This window comes from Lampetra fluviatilis, chromosome 67, assembly GCF_964198595.1.
Source record: "Lampetra fluviatilis chromosome 67, kcLamFluv1.1, whole genome shotgun sequence".
Lineage (NCBI taxonomy): Eukaryota > Metazoa > Chordata > Hyperoartia > Petromyzontiformes > Petromyzontidae > Lampetra > Lampetra fluviatilis.
The window spans coordinates 3,664,404-3,689,576 of record NC_136341.1 but is presented as its reverse complement, the minus strand read 5'-3'; the positions used below and the strand labels follow the sequence as shown (position 1 = coordinate 3,689,576).

The 25,173-nt window shown below is 55.7% G+C and overlaps 1 protein-coding gene across 1 annotated transcript; it reads right to left on the bottom strand.

Moving 5' to 3' along the window:
- On the bottom strand, nt 1-21,969 carry SRPRB (SRP receptor subunit beta). Its single transcript, XM_078882860.1, has 7 exons — nt 21,779-21,969; nt 19,098-19,195; nt 13,059-13,136; nt 12,283-12,362; nt 10,815-10,951; nt 7,382-7,436; nt 1-627 (listed from the first exon to the last, which is right to left on the bottom strand). Exons 1-7 carry the CDS (start codon nt 21,942-21,944, stop codon nt 429-431), a joined length of 813 nt encoding a protein of 270 aa, XP_078738986.1. The 5' UTR covers nt 21,945-21,969; the 3' UTR covers nt 1-428.
- Between the last annotated feature and the right edge of the window lie 3,204 nt (nt 21,970-25,173).

Genomic DNA, 25,173 nt, shown 5'->3' with positions numbered 1-25,173 from the left:
ACGGGTTACCACAAAGCTCGTCTTTAATTGTTGTTGGCGGGGCGGGAAGTGTGGTGTGTGTGTGTGGAACTTCTTTTTCACCGTACGTAGCCAACCGTGCTGGGTGGGCGGGCGGGTGAGTGGGTGGGCGAGTGAGTGGGTGGGTCAGTGGGTGGGTCAGTGGGTGGGTGAGTGGGTGGGTGAGTGGGTGGGTGAGTGGGCGGGTGAGTGGGCGGGCGAATGAGCAAGTGAGTGGGTGGGTGAGTGAGTGGGCGGGCGAATGAGCAAGTGGGTGGGCGAGTGGGTGAGTGGGCGGGCGAGCGGTTGAGTGGGTGACGGCGGACGTGGTGAGGGTGCAGGGTGCTGAGTGCTCCGAGTGGGTGAGCCAGGCGAGTGAGTGAGTCTACCCCAGGCGAGTGAGTGAGTCTACCCCAGGCGATTGAGTGAGTCTACCCCAGGCGGGCGAGCCAGGTGACCACGCTACGCAGGCCTGCGTCGCTGCGAGCGTCGCACTCCGTGAACTCCACCACGCCGCCCCCCCCCAGCTGAGAGAAACTGAAGGCCGCGCCGCCCCCCAGGGCGCCGGACGCAGCGCCGCGTCCCGTCGTGGAGGTCAGGGCGGCCGCCTGCGTCACCCGCAGGGTCGTCCTGGGGGTCACGGAGAGGGCGGGGGTCACGGAGAGGGCGGGGGTCACGGAGAGGGCGGGGGTCACGGACCCGAGTCGGATTCCCGCTCACGGACATGTACGTGTGTGTGAACATGTACATGTGCGTGCGTAATGACAACAGAGCCTACATGCCGTGCGAATGGACTGGTGGCCACGGGAGGTGATGACAGGGGAGTCAGCTGTGAGTGTGAAGGGACCGGTGGTCACGAGAGGTGATGACAGGGGAGTCAGTTGTGAGTGTGAAGGGACTGGTGGCCACGGGAGGTAATGACAGGGGAGTCAGCTGTGAGTGTGAAGGGACTGGTGGCCACGGGAGGTAATGACAGGGGAGTCAGCTGTGAGTGTGAAGGGACTGGTGGCCATGGGAGGTAATGACAGGGGAGTCAGCTGTGAGTGTGAAGGGACTGGTGGCCATGGGAGGTAATGACGGGGGAGTCAGCTGTGAGTGTGAAGGGACTGGTGGCCACGGGAGGTAATGACGGGGGAGTCAGCTGTGAGTGCGAAGGGACTGGTGGCCATGGGAGGTAATGACGGGGGAGTCAGCTGTGAGTGTGAAGGGACTGGTGGCCATGGGAGGTAATGACAGGGGAGTCAGCTGTGAGTGTGAAGGGACTGGTGGCCATGGGAGGTAATGACAGGGGAGTCAGCTGTGAGTGTGAAGGGACTGGTGGCCACAGGAGGTAATGACAGGGGAGTCAGCTGCGAGTGTGAAGGGACTGGTGGCCATGGGAGGTAATGACAGGGGAGTCAGCTGTGAGTGTGAAGGGACTGGTGGCCACGGGAGGTAATGACAGGGGAGTCAGCTGTGAGTGTGAAGGGACTGGTGGCCATGGGAGGTAATGACAGGGGAGTCAGCTGTGAGTGTGAAGGGACCGGTGGCCATGGGAGGTAATGACAGGGGAGTCAGCTGTGAGTGCGAAGGGACTAGTGGCCACGGGAGGTGATGACAGGGGAGTCAGCTGTGAGTGCGAAGGGACTGGTGGCCATGGGAGGTAATGACAGGGGAGTCAGCTGTGAGTGCGAAGGGACTAGTGGCCACGGGAGGTAATGACAGGGGAGTCAGCTGTGAGTGTGAAGGGACCGGTGGTCACGGGAGGTGATGACAGGGGAGTCAGTTGTGAGTGTGAAGGGACTGGTGGCCACGGGAGGTAATGACAGGGGAGTCAGCTGTGAGTGTGAAGGGACTGGTGGCCACGGGAGGTAATGACAGGGGAGTCAGCTGTGAGTGTGAAGGGACTGGTGGCCATGGGAGGTAATGACAGGGGAGTCAGCTGTGAGTGTGAAGGGACTGGTGGCCATGGGAGGTAATGACGGGAGTCAGCTGTGAGTGTGAAGGGACTGGTGGCCATGGGAGGTAATGACGGGAGTCAGCTGTGAGTGTGAAGGGACTGGTGGCCATGGGAGGTAATGACGGGGGAGTCAGCTGTGAGTGCGAAGGGACTGGTGGCCACGGGAGGTAATGACGGGGGAGTCAGCTGTGAGTGCGAAGGGACTGGTGGCCATGGGAGGTAATGACGGGGGAGTCAGCTGTGAGTGTGAAGGGACTGGTGGCCATGGGAGGTAATGACAGGGGAGTCAGCTGTGAGTGTGAAGGGACTGGTGGCCATGGGAGGTAATGACAGGGGAGTCAGCTGTGAGTGTGAAGGGACTGGTGGCCACAGGAGGTAATGACAGGGGAGTCAGCTGCGAGTGTGAAGGGACTGGTGGCCATGGGAGGTAATGACAGGGGAGTCAGCTGTGAGTGTGAAGGGACTGGTGGCCACGGGAGGTAATGACAGGGGAGTCAGCTGTGAGTGTGAAGGGACTGGTGGCCATGGGAGGTAATGACAGGGGAGTCAGCTGTGAGTGTGAAGGGACCGGTGGCCATGGGAGGTAATGACAGGGGAGTCAGCTGTGAGTGCGAAGGGACTAGTGGCCACGGGAGGTGATGACAGGGGAGTCAGCTGTGAGTGCGAAGGGACTGGTGGCCATGGGAGGTAATGACAGGGGAGTCAGCTGTGAGTGCGAAGGGACTAGTGGCCACGGGAGGTAATGACAGGGGAGTCAGCTGTGAGTGCGAAGGGACTGGTGGCCATGGGAGGTAATGACAGGGGAGTCAGCTGTGAGTGCGAAGGGACCGGTGGCCATGGGAGGTAATGACAGGGGAGTCAGCTGTGAGTGCGAAGGGACTAGTGGCCACGGGAGGTAATGACAGGGGAGTCAGCTGTGAGTGTGAAGGGACTGGTGGCCACGGGAGGTAATGACAGGGGAGTCAGCTGTGAGTGCGAAGGGACTGGTGGCCACGGGAGGTAATGACAGGGGAGTCAGCTGTGAGTGTGAAGGGACTGGTGGACACGGGAGGTAATGACAGGGGAGTCAGCTGTGAGTGTGAAGGGACCGGTGGCCACGGGAGGTAATGACAGGGGAGTCAGCCTGCAGTGTGAGTGCGAAGGGACTAGTGGCCACGGGAGGTGATAACAGGGGAGTCAGTTGTGAGTGCGAAGGGACTGGTGGCCACGGGAGGTGATGACAGGGGAGTCAGCTGTGAGTGCGAAGGGACTGGTGGCCACAGGAGGTGATGACAGAGGAGTCAGCTGTGAGTGCGAAGGGACTGGTGGCCACAGGAGGTGATAACAGGGGAGTCAGCTGTGAGTGCGAAGGGACTGGTGGCCACGGGAGGTGATGACAGGGGAGTCAGCTGTGAGTGCGAAGGGACTAGTGGCCACGGGAGGTGATAACAGGGGAGTCAGCTGTGAGTGCGAAGGGACTGGTGGCCACAGGAGGTGATGACAGGGGAGTCAGCTGTGAGTGCGAAGGGACTAGTGGCCACGGGAGGTGATGACAGGGGAGTCAGCTGTGAGTGCGAAGGGACTGGTGGCCACGGGAGGTGATAACAGGGGAGTCAGCTGTGAGTGCGAAGGGACTAGTGGCCACGGGAGGTGATGACAGGGGAGTCAGCTGTGAGTGCGAAGGGACTGGTGGCCACGGGAGGTAATGACAGGGGAGTCAGCTGTGAGTGTGAAGGGACTGGTGGACACGGGAGGTAATGACAGGGGAGTCAGCTGTGAGTGTGAAGGGACTGGTGGACACGGGAGGTAATGACAGGGGAGTCAGCTGTGAGTGCGAAGGGACTGGTGGCCACGGGAGGTAATGACAGGGGAGTCAGCTGTGAGTGTGAAGGGACTGGTGGCCACGGGAGGTAATGACAGGGGAGTCAGCTGTGAGTGTGAAGGGACTGGTGGCCATGGGAGGTAATGACGGGGGAGTCAGCTGTGAGTGCGAAGGGACTGGTGGCCACGGGAGGTAATGACAGGGGAGTCAGCTGTGAGTGTGAAGGGACTGGTGGCCACGGGAGGTAATGACAGGGGAGTCAGCTGTGAGTGCGAAGGGACTGGTGGACACGGGAGGTAATGACAGGGGAGTCAGCTGTGAGTGTGAAGGAACTGGTGGACACGGGAGGTAATGACAGGGGAGTCAGCTGTGAGTGCGAAGGGACTGGTGGCCACATGAGGTAATGACAGGGGAGTCAGCTGTGAGTGTGAAGGGACTGGTGGACACGGGAGGTAATGACAGGGGAGTCAGCTGTGAGTGTGAAGGGACTGGTGGACACGGGAGGTAATGACAGGGGAGTCAGCTGTGAGTGCGAAGGGACTGGTGGCCACGGGAGGTAATGACAGGGGAGTCAGTTGTGAGTGTGAAGGGACTGGTGGCCACGGGAGGTAATGACAGGGGAGTCAGCTGTGAGTGTGAAGGGACTGGTGGACACGGGAGGTAATGACAGGGGAGTCAGCTGTGAGTGTGAAGGGACTGGTGGACACGGGAGGTAATGACAGGGGAGTCAGCTGTGAGTGCGAAGGGACTGGTGGCCACGGGAGGTAATGACAGGGGAGTCAGTTGTGAGTGTGAAGGGACTGGTGGCCACGGGAGGTAATGACAGGGGAGTCAGCTGTGAGTGTGAAGGGACTGGTGGCTACGGGAGGTAATGACAGGGGAGTCAGCTGTGAGTGCGAAGGGACTGGTGGCCACGGGAGGTAATGACAGGGGAGTCAGCTGTGAGTGTGAAGGGACTAGTGGCTACGGGAGGTAATGACAGGGGAGTCAGCTGTGAGTGCGAAGGGACTGGTGGCCATGGGAGGTGATGACAGGGGAGTCAGCTGTGAGTGCGAAGGGACTGGTGGCCATGGGAGGTAATGACAGGGGAGTCAGCTGTGAGTGCGAAGGGACTGGTGGCCATGGGAGGTGATGACAGGGGAGTCAGCTGTGAGTGCGAAGGGACTGGTGGCCATGGGAGGTAATGACGGGGGAGTCAGCTGTGAGTGCGAAGGGACTGGTGGCCATGGGAGGTAATGACAGGGGAGTCAGCTGTGAGTGCGAAGGGACTGGTGGCCATGGGAGGTGATGACAGGGGAGTCAGCTGTGAGTGCGAAGGGACTGGTGGCCACAGGAGGTAATGACAGGGGAGTCAGCTGTGAGTGCGAAGGGACTGGTGGCCACGGGAGGTAATGACAGGGGAGTCAGCTGTGAGTGCGAAGGGACTGGTGGCCACGGGAGGTATTGACAGGGGAGTCAGCTGTGAGTGTGAAGGGACTGGTGGCCACGGGAGGTAATGACAGGGGAGTCAGCTGTGAGTGCGAAGGGACTGGTGGCCATGGGAGGTAATGACAGGGGAGTCAGCTGTGAGTGTGAAGGGACTGGTGGCCATGGGAGGTAATGCCAGGGGAGTCAGCTGTGAGTGTGAAGGGACTGGTGGCCATGGGAGGTAATGACAGGGGAGTCAGCTGTGAGTGCGAAGGGACTGGTGGCCACGGGAGGTAATGACAGGGGAGTCAGCTGTGAGCGCGAAGGGACCGGTGGCCATGGGAGGTAATGACAGGGGAGTCAGCTGTGAGTGCGAAGGGACTGGTGGCCATGGGAGGTAATGACAGGGGAGTCAGCTGTGAGTGCGAAGGGACCGGTGGCCATGGGAGGTAATGACAGGGGAGTCAGCTGTGAGTGTGAAGGGACTGGTGGCCACGGGAGGTAATGACAGGGGAGTCAGCTGTGAGTGTGAAGGGACCGGTGGCCACAGGAGGTAATGACAGGGGAGTCAGCTGTGAGTGTCAAGGGACTGGTGGCTACGGGAGGTAATGACAGGGGAGTCAGCTGTGAGTGTGAAGGGACTGGTGGCCGCGGGAGGTAATGACAGGGGAGTCAGCTGTGAGTGTGAAGGGACTGGTGGCCACGGGAGGTAATGACAGGGGAGTCAGCTGTGAGTGCGAAGGGACTGGTGGCCGCGGGAGGTAATGACAGGGGAGTCAGCTGTGAGTGTGAAGGGACTGGTGGCCGCGGGAGGTAATGACAGGGGAGTCAGCTGTGAGTGTGAAGGGACTGGTGGCCATGGGAGGTAATGACAGGGGAGTCAGCTGTGAGTGCGAAGGGACCGGTGGCCATGGGAGGTAATGACAGGGGAGTCAGCTGTGAGTGTGAAGGGACTGGTGGCCACAGGAGGTAATGACAGGGGAGTCAGCTGTGAGTGTGAAGGGACTGGTGGCCGCGGGAGGTAATGACAGGGGAGTCAGCTGTGAGTGTGAAGGGACTGGTGGCCACGGGAGGTAATGACAGGGGAGTCAGCTGTGAGTGTGAAGGGACTGGTGGCCGCGGGAGGTAATGACAGGGGAGTCAGCTGTGAGTGCGAAGGGACTGGTGGCCATGGGAGGTAATGACAGGGGAGTCAGCTGTGAGTGCGAAGGGACCGGTGGCCATGGGAGGTAATGACAGGGGAGTCAGCTGTGAGTGTGAAGGGACTGGTGGCCACGGGAGGTAATGACAGGGGAGTCAGCTGTGAGTGTGAAGGGACTGGTGGCCACGGGAGGTAATGACAGGGGAGTCAGCTGTGAGTGTGAAGGGACTGGTGGCCATGGGAGGTAATGACAGGGGAGTCAGCTGTGAGTGTGAAGGGACTGGTGGTCACGGGAGGTAATGCCAGGGGAGTCAGCTGTGAGTGTGAAGGGACTGGTGGCCATGGGAGGTAATGACAGGGGAGTCAGCTGTGAGTGTGAAGGGACTGGTGGCCATGGGAGGTAATGACAGGGGAGTCAGCTGTGAGTGCGAAGGGACTGGTGGCCACGGGAGGTAATGACAGGGGAGTCAGCTGTGAGCGCGAAGGGACCGGTGGCCATGGGAGGTAATGACAGGGGAGTCAGCTGTGAGTGCGAAGGGACTGGTGGCCACGGGAGGTAATGACAGGGGAGTCAGCTGTGAGCGCGAAGGGACCGGTGGCCATGGGAGGTAATGACAGGGGAGTCAGCTGTGAGTGCGAAGGGACCGGTGGCCATGGGAGGTAATGACAGGGGAGTCAGCTGTGAGTGCGAAGGGACTGGTGGCCATGGGAGGTAATGACAGGGGAGTCAGCTGTGAGTGTGAAGGGACCGGTGGCCATGGGAGGTAATGACAGGGGAGTCAGCTGTGAGTGTGAAGGGACTGGTGGCCACGGGAGGTAGTGACAGGGGAGTCAGCTGTGAGTGCGGTGGGGGTCTCTGCCTGTGTCAAGTGAACGCGTCTTCAATAAAAGTGCCATCTCAAGAGAAGTGTGTCAATTCGTCTTTACACGTGTACACACACACGCACGTGTACACACGTGTGTGTGTGTGTGTATGCACGTGTGTGTACATGCGTGCGTATGTTCGCATGTATATGAACATGTGTGTATGGGTACACGCGTGTGTGCACGCACACGCGTGTGCGTTGTGCGTGTTATGTGTGTATGTGACACTCACAACTCTTTCTCCAGTTGCATTTTAATGAGGGAGGCAGATTTGGCCAAGCTGACATCTGCACAGAGACACGCGCACACCCCGCGTGGTGTAGAGACACACACACACACACCCCACGTTGTTCGCGCGAACCGACCGAGGCGCACGAGGTGGTGGGCGGGCGAGCACCAACGCACGCCCGGCCGCCTTTGTCTCCCCGAGGGGCGCTGTTTACTGCACACCGCACCAGGTGCTACATTTGAGGCCGAGTCGACCTAGGTGAGGCCCAGGTAGCGGTTCGGATAATCGAACTCGGTGCCTCAACACACACACACAGTGTCTCTACACACACACACACACACGGTGTATGTGTGTGTGTAGGGGGCACAGGTGGTGCATCAGCCAGTCATCTCGGTCATCTCGGTCAGTCGACCCGTGGCACCTGCTGGGTCTGCCCCGTGACCTCCTGCCAGCGGGCGTTCGACACTTCACGTGGCCTCAAGGTGCACATGGCCTGGCACAAGCGTCGTGGTGACGTCACCGCCACTTAGTGGCGAATGGCGGTTGTTGTTGTTGTTGTGTCTACGTCTACACGCTGTGTGTGTGTGTCTACGTCTACACAGTGTGTGTGTCTACGTCTACACGCTGTGTGTGTGTCTACGTCTACACAGTGTGTGTGTGTCTACGTCTACACGCTGTGTGTGTGTGTCTACGTCGACACGCTGTGTGTGTGTGTCTACGTCTACACAGTGTGTGTGTGTCTACGTCTACACAGTGTGTGTGTCTACGTCTACACAGTGTGTGTGTCTACGTCTACACGCTGTGTGTGTGTGTCTACGTCTACACGCTGTGTGTGTGTGTCTACGTCGACACGCTGTGTGTGTGTGTCTACGTCTACACAGTGTGTGTGTCTACGTCTACACGCTGTGTGTGTGTGTCTACGTCTACACAGTGTGTGTGTCTACGTCTACACGCTGTGTGTGTGTCTACGTCTACACAGTGTGTGTGTCTACGTCTACACAGTGTGTGTGTCTACGTCTACACGCTGTGTGTGTGTCTACGTCTACACAGTGTGTGTGTCTACGTCTACACGCTGTGTGTGTGTCTACGTCTACACAGTGTGTGTGTCTACGTCTACACGCTATGTGTGTGTGTCTACGTCTACACAGTGTGTGTGTCTACGTCTACACAGTGTGTGTGTGTCTACGTCTACACAGTGTGTGTGTGTGTCTACGTCTACACGCTGTGTGTGTGTGTGTCTACGTCTACACAGTGTGTGTGTGTGTCTACGTCTACACAGTGTGTGTGTGTCTACGTCTACACAGTGTGTGTGTCTACGTCTACACAGTGTGTGTGTCTACGTCTACACAGTGTGTGTGTCTACGTCTACACAGTGTGTGTGTCTACGTCTACACAGTGTGTGTGTCTACGTCTACACAGTGTGTGTGTCTACGTCTACACGCTGTGTGTGTGTGTCTACGTCTACACGCTGTGTGTGTGTGTGTCTACGTCTACACAGTGTGTGTGTCTACGTCTACACAGTGTGTGTGTGTCTACGTCTACACAGTGTGTGTGTGTCTACGTCTACACAGTGTGTGTGTGTGTCTACGTCTACACAGTGTGTGTGTGTCTACGTCTACACAGTGTGTGTGTGTGTCTACGTCTACACGCTGTGTGTGTGTGTGTCTACGTCTACACAGTGTGTGTGTGTGTCTACGTCTACACAGTGTGTGTGTCTACGTCTACACAGTGTGTGTGTCTACGTCTACACAGTGTGTGTGTCTACGTCTACACAGTGTGTGTGTCTACGTCTACACAGTGTGTGTGTCTACGTCTACACAGTGTGTGTGTGTCTACGTCTACACAGTGTGTGTGTCTACGTCTACACAGTGTGTGTGTCTACGTCTACGCGCTGTGTGTGTGTCTACATCTACACAGTGTGTGTGTGTCTACGTCTACACAGTGTGTGTGTCTACGTCTACACGCTGTGTGTGTGTGTCTACGTCTACACAGTGTGTGTGTCTACGTCTACACAGTGTGTGTGTCTACGTCTACACAGTGTGTGTGTCTACGTCTACACGCTGTGTGTGTGTGTCTACGTCTACACAGTGTGTGTGTCTACGTCTACACGCTGTGTGTGTGTGTCTACGTCTACACAGTGTGTGTGTGTCTACGTCTACACAGTGTGTGTGTCTACGTCTACACGCTGTGTGTGTGTGTGTCTACGTCTACACGCTGTGTGTGTGTGTGTCTACGTCTACACGCTGTGTATGTGTGTCTACGTCTACACAGTGTGTGTGTGTCTACGTCTACACAGTGTGTGTGTGTCTACGTCTACACAGTGTGTGTGTGTCTACGTCTACACAGTGTGTGTGTGTCTACGTCTACACGCTGTGTGTGTGTGTGTCTACGTCTACACGCTGTGTGTGTGTGTGTCTACGTCTACACGCTGTGTGTGTGTGTCTACGTCTACACGCTGTGTGTGTGTGTCTACGTCTACACGCTGTGTGTGTCTACGTCTACACGCTGTGTGTGTCTACGTCTACACAGTGTGTGTGTGTCTACGTCTACACGCTGTGTGTGTGTGTCTACGTCTACACAGTGTGTGTGTGTCTACGTCTACACAGTGTGTGTGTGTCTACGTCTACACAGTGTGTGTGTGTCTACGTCTACACAGTGTGTGTGTGTCTACGTCTACACAGTGTGTGTGTGTCTACGTCTACACAGTGTGTGTGTCTACGTCTACACAGTGTTTGTGTCTACGTCTACACGCTGTGTGTGTGTGTCTCTACAACTACACGGCTGTGTGCCGGCAGGGCGGAGGAACTGGGGCAAGGGTCACGGGTCAGGGCGGGGTCAGGACGGGGTCAGGGCGGGGTCGGGGCGGGGCGGGGTCAGGGCGGGGTCAGGGCGAGGTCAGGGCGGGGTCAGGGCGGGGTCAGGGCGGGGTCGCGGCGGGGTCAGGGCGGGGTCAGGGCGGGGCCAGGCCGTGCCGAGGAGAGCTCTGGGCTGCCGGTTCTGCGAGTGGACGCGTCTCGCCGCCTTCACTCCATAATCGCCGCGGCCGAACAGTGGTTGGCCGTCGACGCCGTCGGTGCAACGCGGTGAGGGCCACGTCCATGCCGGGCTTGCACGGCAGCGCGGTAGAGACGGAGAGAGAGGAGGCGGCGGTGATCCGGTGAGCATGAACGGCCGGAACGGTGTCACGGAATAAAAGAGAAGGTGGTCCTCCTGCGACTACCCCGTGTCCAAATTTCACCTGAGGACGGCTGCCTGCGTTGTACCCCGTGTCCGCCCGTGCGCTACACAGGCACACACCGAGAAGCCTCGGTGTGCGTGGGAGCGAGTGTGTGCACGAGTGTGTGCACGCGAGTGTGTGCACGCGAGTGTGTGCACGCGAGTGTGTGCACGCGAGTGTGTGCACGCGAGTGTGTGCACGCGAGTCGTCTGCGGGTACCCTGCTTGTTGCACGCGACGAGAAGCGGCGTGTCGGGCCTACTCAAGGCCTTGTCTGTGAGCACGGCGTACAGCGTCTCAGCCACCTCCTTCACCTCCTTCTGGAAGGCGACGCTGTCCACCACCACCACCACCGCCCTGCACCACCACCACCATCATCATCATCATCACCATCATCATCACCACCACCACCACCACCACCACCTTCATCACCACCACCACCACCTTCATCACCACCACCACCATCGCCATCATCATCACCATCGCCACCACCATCATCTCCATCATCACCACCACCACCACCGCCATCATCATCACCATCGCCACCACCACCACCGCCCTGCACAACCACCATCATCATCATCATCGCCATCATCATCACCATCGCCACCACCATCATCACCATCATCACCACCACCACCTTCATCACCACCACCACCATCGCCATCATCATCACCACCACCACCATCATCATCGCCATCATCATCATCATCACCACCACCACCACCATCATCGCCACCATCATCATCGCCATCATCGCCATCATCACAACCATCATCGCCACCACCATCGCCACCACCATCACCACCACCACCACCGCCCTACACCACCATAATCACCACCACCATCATCATCACCACCACCACCGCCCCGCACCACCACCACCATCATCATCACCATCATCATCACCATCATCATCATCACCACCACCACCACCATCATCATCATCACCACCATCATCATCATCACCACCATCATCATCATCACGATCGCCACCGCCACCACCACCATCATCATCACCACCATCATCATCATCATCATCACCACCACCACCATCACCACCACCACCACCATCAGTCAAGTGGTGGTGGTGCTGGGATTGATGATGGTTGCTGTTGCCTTAGGTTGTTGTGGATGTTGTTGTTGTGGTTGTTGTGATTGTTGCTGTGGATATTGTTGTCATTGTGGTTGTTGTTATTGTAGCTGTTTTTATTGTGGTTGTTGGTTGTTGTTGTGATGGTGGTTGTTGGTAGTTATTGGTGGTTGTGGTTGTTGTGATGATGGTTGTGGTTGTTGGTGTGATGGTGGTTGTTGGTGTGATGGTTGTTGTTGTGGTTGTGGTTGTTGTGATGGTGGTTGTGGTTGTTGGTGTGATGGTGGTTGTTGGTGTGATGGTTGTTGTTGTGGTTGTGGTTGGTGTGATGGTGGTTGTTGTGATGGTGGTTGTGGTTGTTGTGGTTGTTGTGGTTGTTGTTGTGATGGTGGTTGTTGTGATGGTGTGATGGTGGTTGTGGTTGTTGTTGTGATGGTGGTTGTTGTGATGGTGTGATGGTGGTTGTTGGTGTGATGGTGGTTGTTGTGGTTGTTGTGGTTGGTGTGATGGTGGTTGTTGTGATGGTTGTTGTGGTTGTTGGTGGTTGTGGTGATGATGGTTGTTGTGGTTGTTGTGGTTGTGGTTGTGGTTGCACCTCGCTCCGTGCTTCAAGCGCTCGATGGCGTCGACGCGAACGCTGGCGTGGCCCGGGACGTCCACCAGCGTCACCACTCCCTGGGCAACCACAACAACAACCACCACGTCAACAACAACAACCACATCAACAACCACGTCAACAACAACAACCACGTCAACAACAACAACCACCACGTCAACAACAACAAACACGTCAACAACAACGTCAACAACAACCACGTCAACAACAACAACCACCACGTCAACAACAACAAACACGTCAACAACAACGTCAACAACAACCACGTCAACAACAACAACCACCACGTCAACAACAACAACCACCACGTCAACAACAACGTCAACAACAACCACGTCAACAACAACAACCACCACGTCAACAACAACAAACACCACCACAACAACCACCACCACATCAACAACAACCACCACCACCACATTAACCACACCAAATTAAGTGGTGGGTGTAGTGGTTAGCGCCACGCTGCGCTACGAAGCCGGCGACCCGAGTTCGATTCCCGCTCTCGGCCAACACCGCCGGTGACGATTATCTGAACCGGTCCTGGGCCTCCCCTAGGTCGACTCAGCCTCAAATGAGTGTGGTGTAAACATCGCTAGCACTGGGGAGACAAAGGCGGCCGGGCGTGGTGCTGGCCACCCACCCCCTCGTGTGCCGTGCCGGCCTTCATAGGTGCTGCTACTAACAGCACTTGCCCCTACAGTCTGTTAGAGGCTACACGGGGGATCTTTGTCTGTGTCTGCGAGTTGCCTCACCTTGTTGGGTGCTGCTTGGTATGGAGCCGAGTTCACCTCGAAGGACATCTGTGTGTCCCTGTGTCTCCCTGTGAGCAACTGGCAGAGAGACACGCGGTGAGAGAGACACGCGGTGGTGAGTGACGTGGTGAGTGACGTGGTGAGTGACGTGGTGAGTGACGTGGTGGGTGACGTGGTGAGCGACGTGGTGAGTGACGTGGTGAGTGAGACACGTGGTGGTGAGACACGTGGTGGTGAGTGACGTGGTGAGTGAGACACGTGGTGGTGAGACACGTGGTGGTGAGACACGTGGTGGTGAGTGACGTGGTGAGTGACGTGGTGAGTGACGTGGTGAGTGACGTGGTGGGTGACGTGGTGAGTGACGTGGTGGGTGACGTGGTGAGTGACGTGGTGGGTGACGTGGTGAGTGACGTGGTGGGTGACGTGGTGAGTGACGTGGTGGGTGACGTGGTGGGTGACGTGGTGAGTGACGTGGTGGGTGACGTGGTGAGTGACGTGGTGAGTGACGTGGTGAGCGACGTGGTGAGCGACGTGGTGTGTGAGTGGTGGGTGACGTGGTGAGTGACGTGGTGAGTGACGTGGTGAGTGACGTGGTGAGTGAGTGGTGGGTGACGTGGTGAGTGACGTGGTGAGCGACGTGGTGAGCGACGTGATGAGTGAGTGGTGGGTGACGTGGTGAGTGACGTGGTGAGTGACGTGGTGAGCGACGTGGTGAGTGACGTGGTGAGTGAGTGGTGGGTGACGTGGTGAGTGACGTGGTGAGTGACGTGGTGAGCGACGTGGTGAGTGACGTGGTGAGTGACGTGGTGAGTGGCGTGGTGTGTGAGTGGTGGGTGACGTGGTGAGTGACGTGGTGAGCGACGTGGTGAGTGACGTGGTGAGTGACGTGGTGGGTGACGTGGTGAGTGACGTGGTGAGTGACGTGGTGGGTGACGTGGTGAGTGACGTGGTGAGTGACGTGGTGAGTGGCGTGGTGGGTGACGTGGTGGGTGACGTGGTGAGTGACGTGGTGAGTGACGTGGTGAGTGACGTGGTGAGTGACGTGGTGGGTGACGTGGTGAGTGACGTGGTGGGTGACGTGGTGAGTGACGTGGTGAGTGACGTGGTGAGTGACGTGGTGAGTGACGTGGTGAGCGACGTGGTGAGTGACGTGGTGAGTGACGTGGTGAGTGACGTGGTGGGTGACGTGGTGAGTGACGTGGTGGGTGACGTGGTGAGTGACGTGGTGAGTGACGTGGTGAGTGACGTGGTGGGTGACGTGGTGGGTGACGTGGTGAGTGACGTGGTGAGTGACGTGGTGAGTGACGTGGTGAGTGACGTGGCGAGTGACGTGGCGGGTGACGTGGTGGGTGACGTGGTGAGTGACGTGGTGAGTGACGTGGTGGGTGACGTGGTGAGTGACGTGGTGAGTGACGTGGTGAGTGACGTGGCGAGTGACGTGGCGGGTGACGTGGTGGGTGACGTGGTGAGTGACGTGGTGGGTGACGTGGTGGGTGACGTGGTGGGTGACGTGGTGAGTGAGTGATGAGTGAGTGGTGAGTGACGTGGCGGGTGACGTGGTGGGTGACGTGGTGAGTGACGTGGTGGGTGACGTGGTGAGTGACGTGGTGAGTGACGTGGTGAGTGACGTGGCGAGTGACGTGGTGAGTGACGTGGTGAGTGACGTGGTGAGTGACGTGGTGAGTGGTGAGTGACGTGGTGAGTGACGTGGTGAGTGACGTGGTGGGTGACGTGGTGAGTGACGTGGTGAGTGACGTGGTGAGTGACGTGGTGAGTGACGTGGCGAGTGACGTGGTGAGTGACGTGGTGAGTGACGTGGTGGGTGACGTGGTGGGTGACGTGGTGGGTGACGTGGTGGGTGACGTGGTGAGTGACGTGGTGAGTGACGTGGTGGGTGACGTGGTGGGTGACGTGGTGGGTGACGTGGTGAGTGACGTGGTGAGTGACGTGGTGAGTGACGTGGTGGGTGACGTGGTGAGTGACGTGGTGAGTGACGTGGTGAGTGACGTGGTGAGTGACGTGGTGAGTGACGTGGTGAGTGACGTGGTGAGTGACGTGGTGAGTGACGTGGTGAGTGACGTGGTGAGTGGCGTGGTGAGTGACGTGGTGAGTGACGTGGTGAGTGACGTGGTGAGTGACGTGGTGAGTGACGTGGTGAGTGACGTGGTGGGTGACGTGGTGGGTGACGTGGTGAGTGACGTGGTGAGTGACGTGGTGGGTGACGTGGTGGGTGACGTGGTGAGTGACGTGGCGAGTGACGTGGCGAGTGACGTGGCGAGTGACGTGGTGAGTGACGTGGTGAGTGACGTGGTGAGTGGTGAGTGACGTGGTGGGTGACGTGGTGGGTGACGTGGTGGGTGACGTGGTGAGTGACGTGGCGAGTGACGTGGTGAGTGACGTGGTGAGTGACGTGGTGAGTGGTGAGTGACGTGGTGAGTGACGTGGCGGGTGACGTGGCGAGTGACGTGGCGAGTGACGTGGTGAGTGACGTGGTGAGTGACGTGGTGAGTGACGTGGTGAGTGACGTGGTGAGTGACGTGGTGAGTGACGTGGTGGGTGACGTGGTGGGTGACGTGGTGAGTGACGTGGCGAGTGACGTGGTGAGTGACGTGGTGAGTGACGTGGTGGGTGACGTGGTGAGTGACGTGGTGGGTGACGTGGTGAGTGACGTGGTGAGTGACGTGGTGGGTGACGTGGTGAGTGACGTGGTGAGTGACGTGGTGAGTGACGTGGTGGGTGACGTGGCGAGTGACGTGGCGAGTGACGTGGTGGGTGACGTGGTGGGTGACGTGGTGAGTGACGTGGTGAGTGACGTGGCGGGTGACGTGGTGGGTGACGTGGCGAGTGACGTGGTGGGTGACGTGGTGAGTGACGTGGCGAGTGACGTGGTGGGTGACGTGGCGAGTGACGTGGCGGGTGACGTGGCGAGTGACGTGGTGGGTGACGTGGTGGGTGACGTGGCGAGTGACGTGGCGAGTGACGTGGTGAGTGACGTGGTGGGTGACGTGGCGAGTGACGTGGCGAGTGACGTGGCGAGTGACGTGGTGGGTGACGTGGTGGGTGACGTGGCGAGTGACGTGGCGAGTGACGTGGTGGGTGACGTGGTGAGTGACGTGGTGAGTGACGTGGTGAGTGACGTGGTGAGTGACGTGGTGAGTGACGTGGTGAGTGACGTGGTGGGTGACGTGGTGGGTGACGTGGTGAGTGACGTGGTGAGTGACGTGGTGAGTGACGTGGTGGGTGACGTGGTGGGTGACGTGGTGGGTGACGTGGTGGGTGACGTGGTGAGTGACGTGGTGGGTGACGTGGTGGGTGACGTGGTGAGTGACGTGGTGAGTGACGTGGTGAGTGACGTGGTGGGTGACGTGGTGAGTGACGTGGTGGGTGACGTGGTGGGTGACGTGGTGAGTGACGTGGTGGGTGACGTGGTGGGTGACGTGGTGAGTGACGTGGTGAGTGACGTGGTGGGTGACGTGGTGGGTGACGTGGTGAGTGACGTGGTGGGTGACGTGGTGGGTGACGTGGTGGGTGACGTGGTGGGTGACGTGGTGAGTGACGTGGCGGGTGACGTGGCGAGTGACGTGGTGGGTGACGTGGTGAGTGACGTGGCGAGTGACGTGGCGGGTGACGTGGTGAGTGACGTGGTGGGTGACGTGGTGAGTGACGTGGTGGGTGACGTGGTGGGTGACGTGGTGAGTGACGTGGTGGGTGACGTGGTGGGTGACGTGGTGGGTGACGTGGTGAGTGACGTGGTGGGTGACGTGGTGAGTGACGTGGTGAGTGACGTGGTGAGTGACGTGGTGAGTGACGTGGTGAGTGACGTGGTGGGTGACGTGGTGGGTGACGTGGTGGGTGACGTGGTGGGTGACGTGGTGAGTGACGTGGTGGGTGACGTGGTGGGTGACGTGGTGGGTGACATGGTGAGTGACGTGGTGAGTGACGTGGTGGGTGACGTGGTGGGTGACGTGGTGGGTGACGTGGTGGGTGACGTGGTGGGTGACGTGGTGGGTGACATGGTGAGTGACGTGGTGGGTGACATGGTGAGTGACGTGGTGGGTGACGTGGTGAGTGACGTGGTGAGTGACATGGTGAGTGACGTGGTGAGTGACGTGGTGAGTGACGTGGTGAGTGAGACACGGACACACACACGGGAGACACAGAGACACGGGAGAGACACAGAGACATGTTGTGTGAGTGTTGTGTGAGTGTGTTGTGTGAGTGTTGTGTGAGTGTTGTGTGAGTGTGTTGTGTGTGTGTGAGTGTTGTGTGAGTGTGTTGTGTGAGTGTTGTGTGAGTGTTGTGTGAGTGTGTTGTGTGAGTGTTGTGTGTGTGGTGTGTGTTGTGTTGTGTGAGTGTTGTGTGAGTGTGTTGTGTGAGTGTGTTGTGTGAGTGTTGTGTGAGTGTGTTGTGTGTGTGTGAGTGTTGTGTGTGTGGTGTGTGTTGTGTTGTGTGAGTGTTGTGTGAGTGTGTTGTGTGAGTGTTGTGTGAGTGTTGTGTGAGTGTGTTGTGTGTGTGTGAGTGTTGTGTGAGTGTGTTGTGTGAGTGTTGTGTGAGTGTTGTGTGAGTGTGTTGTGTGTTGTGTGTGTGTTGTGTGAGTGTGTTGTGTGAGTGTTGTGTGAGTGTTGTGTGAGTGTGTTGTGTGTGTGTGAGTGTTGTGTGAGTGTGTTGTGTGTTGTGTGTGTGTTGTGTGAGTGTGTTGTGTGAGTGTTGTGTGAGTGTTGTGTGAGTGTGTTGTGTGTGTGTGAGTGTTGTGTGAGTGTGTTGTGTGTGTGTGAGTGTTGTGTGTGTGGTGTGTGTTGTGTGTGTGTGAGTGTTGTGTGAGTGTGTTGTGTGTGTGTGAGTGTTGTGTGAGTGGTGTGTGTGTTGTGTGTGTGAGTGTTGTGTGAGTGTGTTGTGTGTGTGTGAGTGTTGTGTGTGAGTGTGTTGTGTGTGTGTGAGTGTTGTGTGAGTGTGTTGTGTGTGTGTGAGTGTTGTGTGAGTGGTGTGTGTGTTGTGTGTGTGAGTGTTGTGCGAGTGTGTTGTGTGTGTGTGAGTGTTGTGTGTGTGGTGTGTGTGTTGTGTGTGTGTGTGTGAGTGTTGTGTGTGAGTGTGTTGTGTGTGTGTGAGTGTTGTGTGTGAGTGTTGTGTGTGTGTGAGTGTTGTGTGAGTGTGTGTGTGTGTTGTGTGTGTGAGTGTTGTGCGAGTGTGTTGTGTGTGTGTGAGTGTTGTATGTGTGTGTTGCGTTGTGTGTGTGTGTGAGTGTTGTGTGTATGTGTTGTGTTGAGTTGTGGTGGTTGTTGCGTTGTGGTGGTTGTGGTCGTGGTCGTGGTGGTGGTTGTTGTGGTGGTGGTTGTTGTTGTGGTGGTGGTTGTTGCGTCTCACGCGCAGGAACGTGAGCGTCTTCCCTGTGTTGTGTGTGAGTGTTGTGGTGGTGGTTGTTGCGTTGTGGTTGTGGTGGTGGTGGTTGTTGTGGTTGTTGTGGTGGTGGTTGTTGCGTTGTGGTTGTGGTGGTGGTGGTTGTTGTGGTTGTTGTGGTGGTGGTTGTTGCGTCTCACGCGCAGGAAGGTGAGCGTCTTCCCTGTGTTGTGTGTGAGTGTTGTGGTGGTTGTGGTGGTTGTTGTGGTGGTTGTTGTGTTGTGGTGGTTGTTGTGTCTCACGCGCAGGAAGGTGAGCGTCTTCCCTGTGTTGTGTGTGAGTGTTGTGTGAGTGTTGTGTGTGAGTGTTGTTGCGTTGTGGTGGTTGTTGTGGTTGTTGCGTTGTGGTGGTTGTGGTGGTGGTTGTTGTGTCTCACGCGCAGGAACGTGAGCGTCTTCCATGTGTTGTGTGTGTGTTGTGTGAGTGTTGTTGCGTTGTGGTGGTTGTTGTGGTTGTTGCGTTGTGGTGGTTGTTGTGGTGGTTGTTGCGTTGTGGTGGTTGTGGTGGTGGTTGTTGTGTCTCACGCGCAGGAACGTGAGCGTCTTCCATGTGTTGTGTGTGTGTTGTGTGAGTGTTGTTGCGTTGTGGTGGTTGTTGTGGTTGTTGCGTTGTTGTGGTTGTGTTGTGGTGGTTGTTGTGTCTCACGCGCAGGAAGGTGAGCGTCTTCCCTGCGTTGCACGGTCCCAGCAGCAGCACGACGCTCCTCCTCGCCTCCCTCCCGCGTCGCGCAAACCACAACACCCCTACACACAACAACAACAACACTCATGTAAACAACAACAACAACAACATACACAACACCCCTACACACAACAACAACAACAACAACACTCATGTAAACAACAACAACAACATACACAACACCCCTACACACAACAACAACAACATCAACATTAACACTCATGTACACAACAACATACACAACACCCCAACACACAACAACAACACTCATGTAAACAACAACAACAACATACACAACGCTCCTACACACAACAACACTCCTGTAAACAACAACAACATACACAACACCCCTACACACAACAACAACAACAACACTCCTGTAAACAACAACAACAACATACACAACACCCCTACACACAACAACATCAACAACAACATCAACATTAACACTCATGTACACAACAACATACACAGCACCCCTATACACAACAACAACACTCATGTACACAACAACAACACCCCTATACACAACAACAACACTCATGTACACAACAACAACACCCCTATACACAACAACAACACTCATGTACACAACAACAACACCCCTATACACAACACACCACTCATGTACACACCAACAACACACCACTCATGTACACAACAACAACACACCACTCATGTACACAACAACAACACACCACTCATGTACACAACAACAACACACCACTCATGTACACAACAACAACACACCACTCATGTACACAACAACAACACCCCTATACACAACAACAACACACCACTCATGTACACAACAACAACACACCACTCATGTACACAACAACAACAACAACACTCATGTACACACCAACAACACACCACTCATGTACACAACAACAACACACCACTCATGTACACAACAACAACACACCACTCATGTACACAACAACAACACACCACTCATGTACACAACAACAACACACCACTCATGTACACAACAACAACACCCCTATACACAACAACAACACACCACTCATGTACACAACAACAACACACCACTCATGTACACAACAACAACACACCACTCATGTACACAACAACAACAACACACCACTCATGTACACACCAACAACACACCACTCATGTACACACCAACAACACACCACTCATGTACACACCAACAACACAACACCCCTATACACAACAACAACACACCACTCATGTACACACCAACAACACACCACTCATGTACACAACAACAACACACCACTCATGTACACACCAACAACACACCACTCATGTACACACCAACAACACAACACCCCTATACACAACAACAACACACCACTCATGTACACACCAACAACACACCACTCATGTACACACCAACAACACACCACTCATGTACACAACAACACACCTATACACAACATAATCACTCCTGTAAACAACACAACACCCCTGTAAACAACACAACAACACCCCTATACACAACAACAACACTAATGTACACAACACCACTCCTGTACACAACGACAACCACCACCACAAACAGGAGGACCCCAATGGCCACGTCCACCGCCATCCGATTCGCCGCGTGGGGTTCGTCACGAGGGGGGCAGCAGCACGTGACGGGGGCAGGGGGGCAGCACGTGACAGGGGGGGGCAGCACGTGACAGGGGGGGGGGCAGCAGCACGTGACAGGGTGGGGGGGGCAGCACGTGACAGGGGGATGGGGGCAGCACGTGACAGGGGGATGGGGGCAGCACGTGACAGGGTCAGGGGGGCTGCACGTGACAGGGGGAGGGGGGGCAGCCCGTGTCAGGGGGTGGGGGGCAGCACGTGACAGGGGGGAGGGGGGCAGCACGTGACAGGGGGATGGGGGCAGCACGTGACAGGGTCAGGGGGGGCAGCCCGTGACAGGGGGAGGGGGGGCAGCCCGTGTCAGGGGGTGGGGGGCAGCACGTGACAGGGGGGAGGGGGGCAGCACGTGACAGGGGGATGGGGGCAGCACGTGACAGGGTCAGGGGGGGCAGCCCGTGACAGGGGGAGGGGGGGCAGCCCGTGTCAGGGGGTGGGGGGCAGCAGCACGTGACAGGGGGAGGGAGGGGGGGCAGCACGTGACAGGGGGAGGGGGGGCAGCCCGTGTCAGGGGGTGGGGGGCAGCAGCACGTGACAGGGGGAGGGGGGGCAGCCCGTGTCAGGGGGAGGGGGGGCAGCCCGTGTCAGGGGGTGGGGGAGCAGCACGTGACAGGGTCAGGGGGGGCAGCCCGTGACAGGGTCAGGGGGGGCAGCCCGTGTCAGGGGGAGGGGGGGCAGCCCGTGTCAGGGGGTGGGGGGCAGCAGCACGTGACAGGGGGAGGGAGGGGGGGCAGCACGTGACAGGGGGAGGGGGGGCAGCCCGTGTCAGGGGGTGGGGGGCAGCAGCACGTGACAGGGGGATGGGGGGCAGCCCGTGTCAGGGGGTGGGGGGGCAGCCCGTGTCAGGGGGAGGGGGGGCAGCCCGTGTCAGGGGGTGGGGGGCAGCAGCCCGTGTCAGGGGGAGGGGGGGCAGCCCGTGTCAGGGGGTGGGGGGCAGCAGCACGTGACAGGGGGAGGGAGGGGGGGCAGCCCGTGACAGGGGTGTGTGTGTGTGTGCGCGCACCGACCGAGGGTGAGAATGAGGACGAGCAGCGCCACGAGGAGGCCCAGCGGAGTGGCGACGGCGACGGCGGGAGGAGGCAGCGCGGCCATCGCCGCCGCCGCCGCCGCCTGCCACGACTCGCTGCCCCCCCACCACCACCACCACGGCGCCTGCCCAGCAGCGGCCGCCATGACCGTCGCCCGCGGAGGGTGACGTCAGTTTGTTATAAACTATCGGGATGACGTCACCACGCGCGTTTGAAGGCGTGACGTCATCCGGAAATGTAAAGTGTGACACGTCGCCTTAAAATATGCGACGTCATTACGAGATCTCGTTTAGCAGCGGCAAAATATCGTGGTAGGGTTTTTACCCTTTTTTAAACTGGTACAAAAGTGACACCTTTATTCAAGGCATCATGTTTGCAATAAGCACAACACAAGCGGTGAAAAAAGGCAAACAAAAAGAAACAACTCTGATGATGATGATAATAATATGAACTGTCCTTGAAGTTGATTGGTCCACACCCGAGACGGCTTTCTTTAGAGCCTAGTCCCCATTGGTGTTGGACCAGATGACACCAGAAGGCGCACAACTCAAACACAGTGCACTATCAGAGTATTGAGAGCTCGGGGATAAGCATTTACACTATGAGATCTCTTTTAGCAGTGGCAAAATATAGTGGTAGGGTTTTACCCTTTTCAACTGGTACAAAACTGACACCTTTATTCAAGGCATCATGTTTGCAATGACCGCAACACAAGCGGTCAAAGTAGTCTAAAGAAAGCCGTCTCGGGTGTGGGCCAATCAACTTCAAGGACAGTTCATATTATTATCGTCATCAGAGTTGCTTCTTTTTGTTTGCTTCATTGACTGCTTGTGTTGTGGTCATTGCAAACATGATGCCTTGAATAAAGGTGTCAGTTTTGTACCAGTTTAAAAGGGTAAAAACCTACCACCAGAGGTGGGACAAAGTCATTGTTATGCAAGTCCAAGTCGAGTCGCAAGTCATCAAATTCATGACTCGAGTCTGACTCGAGTCCAAGTCACATGACTCGAGTCCACATCTCAGAGGTGGGACAAAGTCATTGTTATGCAAGTCCAAGTCGAGTCGCAAGTCATCAAATTCATGACTCGAGTCTGACTCGAGTCCAAGTCACATGACTCGAGTCCACATCTCAGAGGTGGGACAAAGTCATTGTTATGCAAGTCCAAGTCGAGTCGCAAGTCATCAAATTCATGACTCGAGTCTGACTCGAGTCCAAGTCACATGACTCGAGTCCACATCTCAGAGGTGGGACAAAGTCATTGTTATGCAAGTCCAAGTCGAGTCGCAAGTCATCAAATTCATGACTCGAGTCTGACTCGAGTCCAAGTCACATGACTCGAGTCCACACCTCTGCCTACCACTATATTTTGCCACTGCTAAAAGAGATCTCATAATGTAAATGCTTATCCCCGAGCTCTCAAGACTCTGATAGTGCACTGTGTTTGAGTTGTGCGCCTTCTGGTGTCATCTGGTCCAACACCAATGGGGACTAGGCTCTAAAGAAAGCTGTCTCGGGTGTGGGCCAATCAACTTCAAGGACAGTGCATATTATTATCGTCATCATCAGAGTTGTTTCTTTTTGTTTGCTTTTTTGACCGCTTGTGTTGTGGTCATTGCAAACATGATGCCTTGAATAAAGGTGTCAGTTTTGTACCAGTTTAAAAGGGTAAAAACCTGCCACGATATGCGACGTCGTCCGCGGTTGGAAGTTGTGACGTCACCCGTAATTTGAATATGTGACGTTGCCCGTAGTTTGAATGTGTGACGTCACCCGTGGTTTGAAGGTATGACGTCACGCGTCAATTGAAAGTGTGACACGTCGGCTTAAAATATGCGACGTCTTCTTGGTTCTTTCGGTAAAGTCACGTAGAAGGGAAGTGATGAAATAATAAAATAAAACATAATAAAATAATTTTCACGACGTTTCGGCCGCAACGGAAGCAGCCGTCCTCAGGTGAAGTTGTGACGTCACCCGTAATTTGAATATGTGACGTCACCCGTAATTTGAATATGTGACGTCACCATTAGTTTGAAGGTGTGACGTCAACCGCGGTTTGAAGATGTGAGACGTCACTCGCGGTTTAAATATTCAAAGTCGACCGTAGTTTGAAGGCGTGACGTCACCCATCAGTTGAAGATGTGACGTCACTCGTAGCTTAAATATGTGACGTCACTCGCGGTTTAAATATTCAAAGTCGACCGTAGTTTGAAGGCGTGACGTCACCCATCGGTTGAAGATGTGACGTCACTCGTAGCTTAAAAATGTGACGTCACTCGTACCTATACACTACACTACACGATACACTACACTACACACTACACTATACACTAGTGCTGTACTAGTATACTACACTATACACTACACTATACACTACACTATACACTACACTATACACTACACTATAGTATACACTACACACTAGTGCTGTACTAGTATACTACATGATACACTACACGATACACTACACTATACACTAGTGCTGTACTAGTATACTACACTATACACTACACTATACACTACACTACTATACACTACACACTAGTGCTGTACTAGTATACTACACTATACACTACACTATACACTACACTATACACTAGTGCTGTACTAGTACACTACACTACACACTACACTACTATACACTACACACTAGTGCTGTACTAGTACACTACACTACACACTACACTACACACTACACTATACACTAGTGCTGTACTAGTACACTACACTACACTATACACTACACTACACACTACACACTACACTACACACTACACTATACACTAGTGCTGTACTAGTACACTACACTACACACTACACTACACACTACACTATACACTAGTGCTGTACTAGTACACTACACTACACACTACACTACACACTAGTGCTGTACTAGTACACTACACTACACACTACACTACACACTAGTGCTGTACTAGTACACTACACTATACACTACACTATACACTACACTATACACTACACTACACACTAGTGCTGTACTAGTACACTACACTACACACTACACTACACACTAGTGCTGTACTAGTACACTACACTATACACTACACTATACACTACACTATACACTACACTACACACTAGTGCTGTACTAGTACACTACACTACACTATACACTACACTATACACTACACTATACACTACACTATACACTACACTACACACTACACTACACACTAGTGCTGTACTAGTACACTACACTACACTATACACTACACTATACACTAGTGCTGTACTAGTACACTACACTACACTATACACTACACTACACACTACACTATACACTACACTATACACTAGTGCTGTACTAGTACACTACACTATACACTACACTATACACTACACTATACACTAC

What these genes read in the sequence shown, in the direction of transcription:
- SRPRB (XM_078882860.1), bottom strand. Translation starts at nt 21,944, where the DNA reads ATGGCGGCCGCTGCTGGGCAGGCGCCGTGGTGGTGGTGGTGGGGGGGC. An exon ending in ACCAAGCAGCACCCAACAAG is followed by an intron (nt 12,363 to 13,058) that starts GTGAGGCAACTC and finishes GTGGTTGCCCAG; the next exon opens with GGAGTGGTGACGCTGGTGGA. An exon ending in CGTCGCGTGCAACAAGCAGG is followed by an intron (nt 7,437 to 10,814) that starts GTACCCGCAGAC and finishes GTCTCTGTGCAG; the next exon opens with ATGTCAGCTTGGCCAAATCT.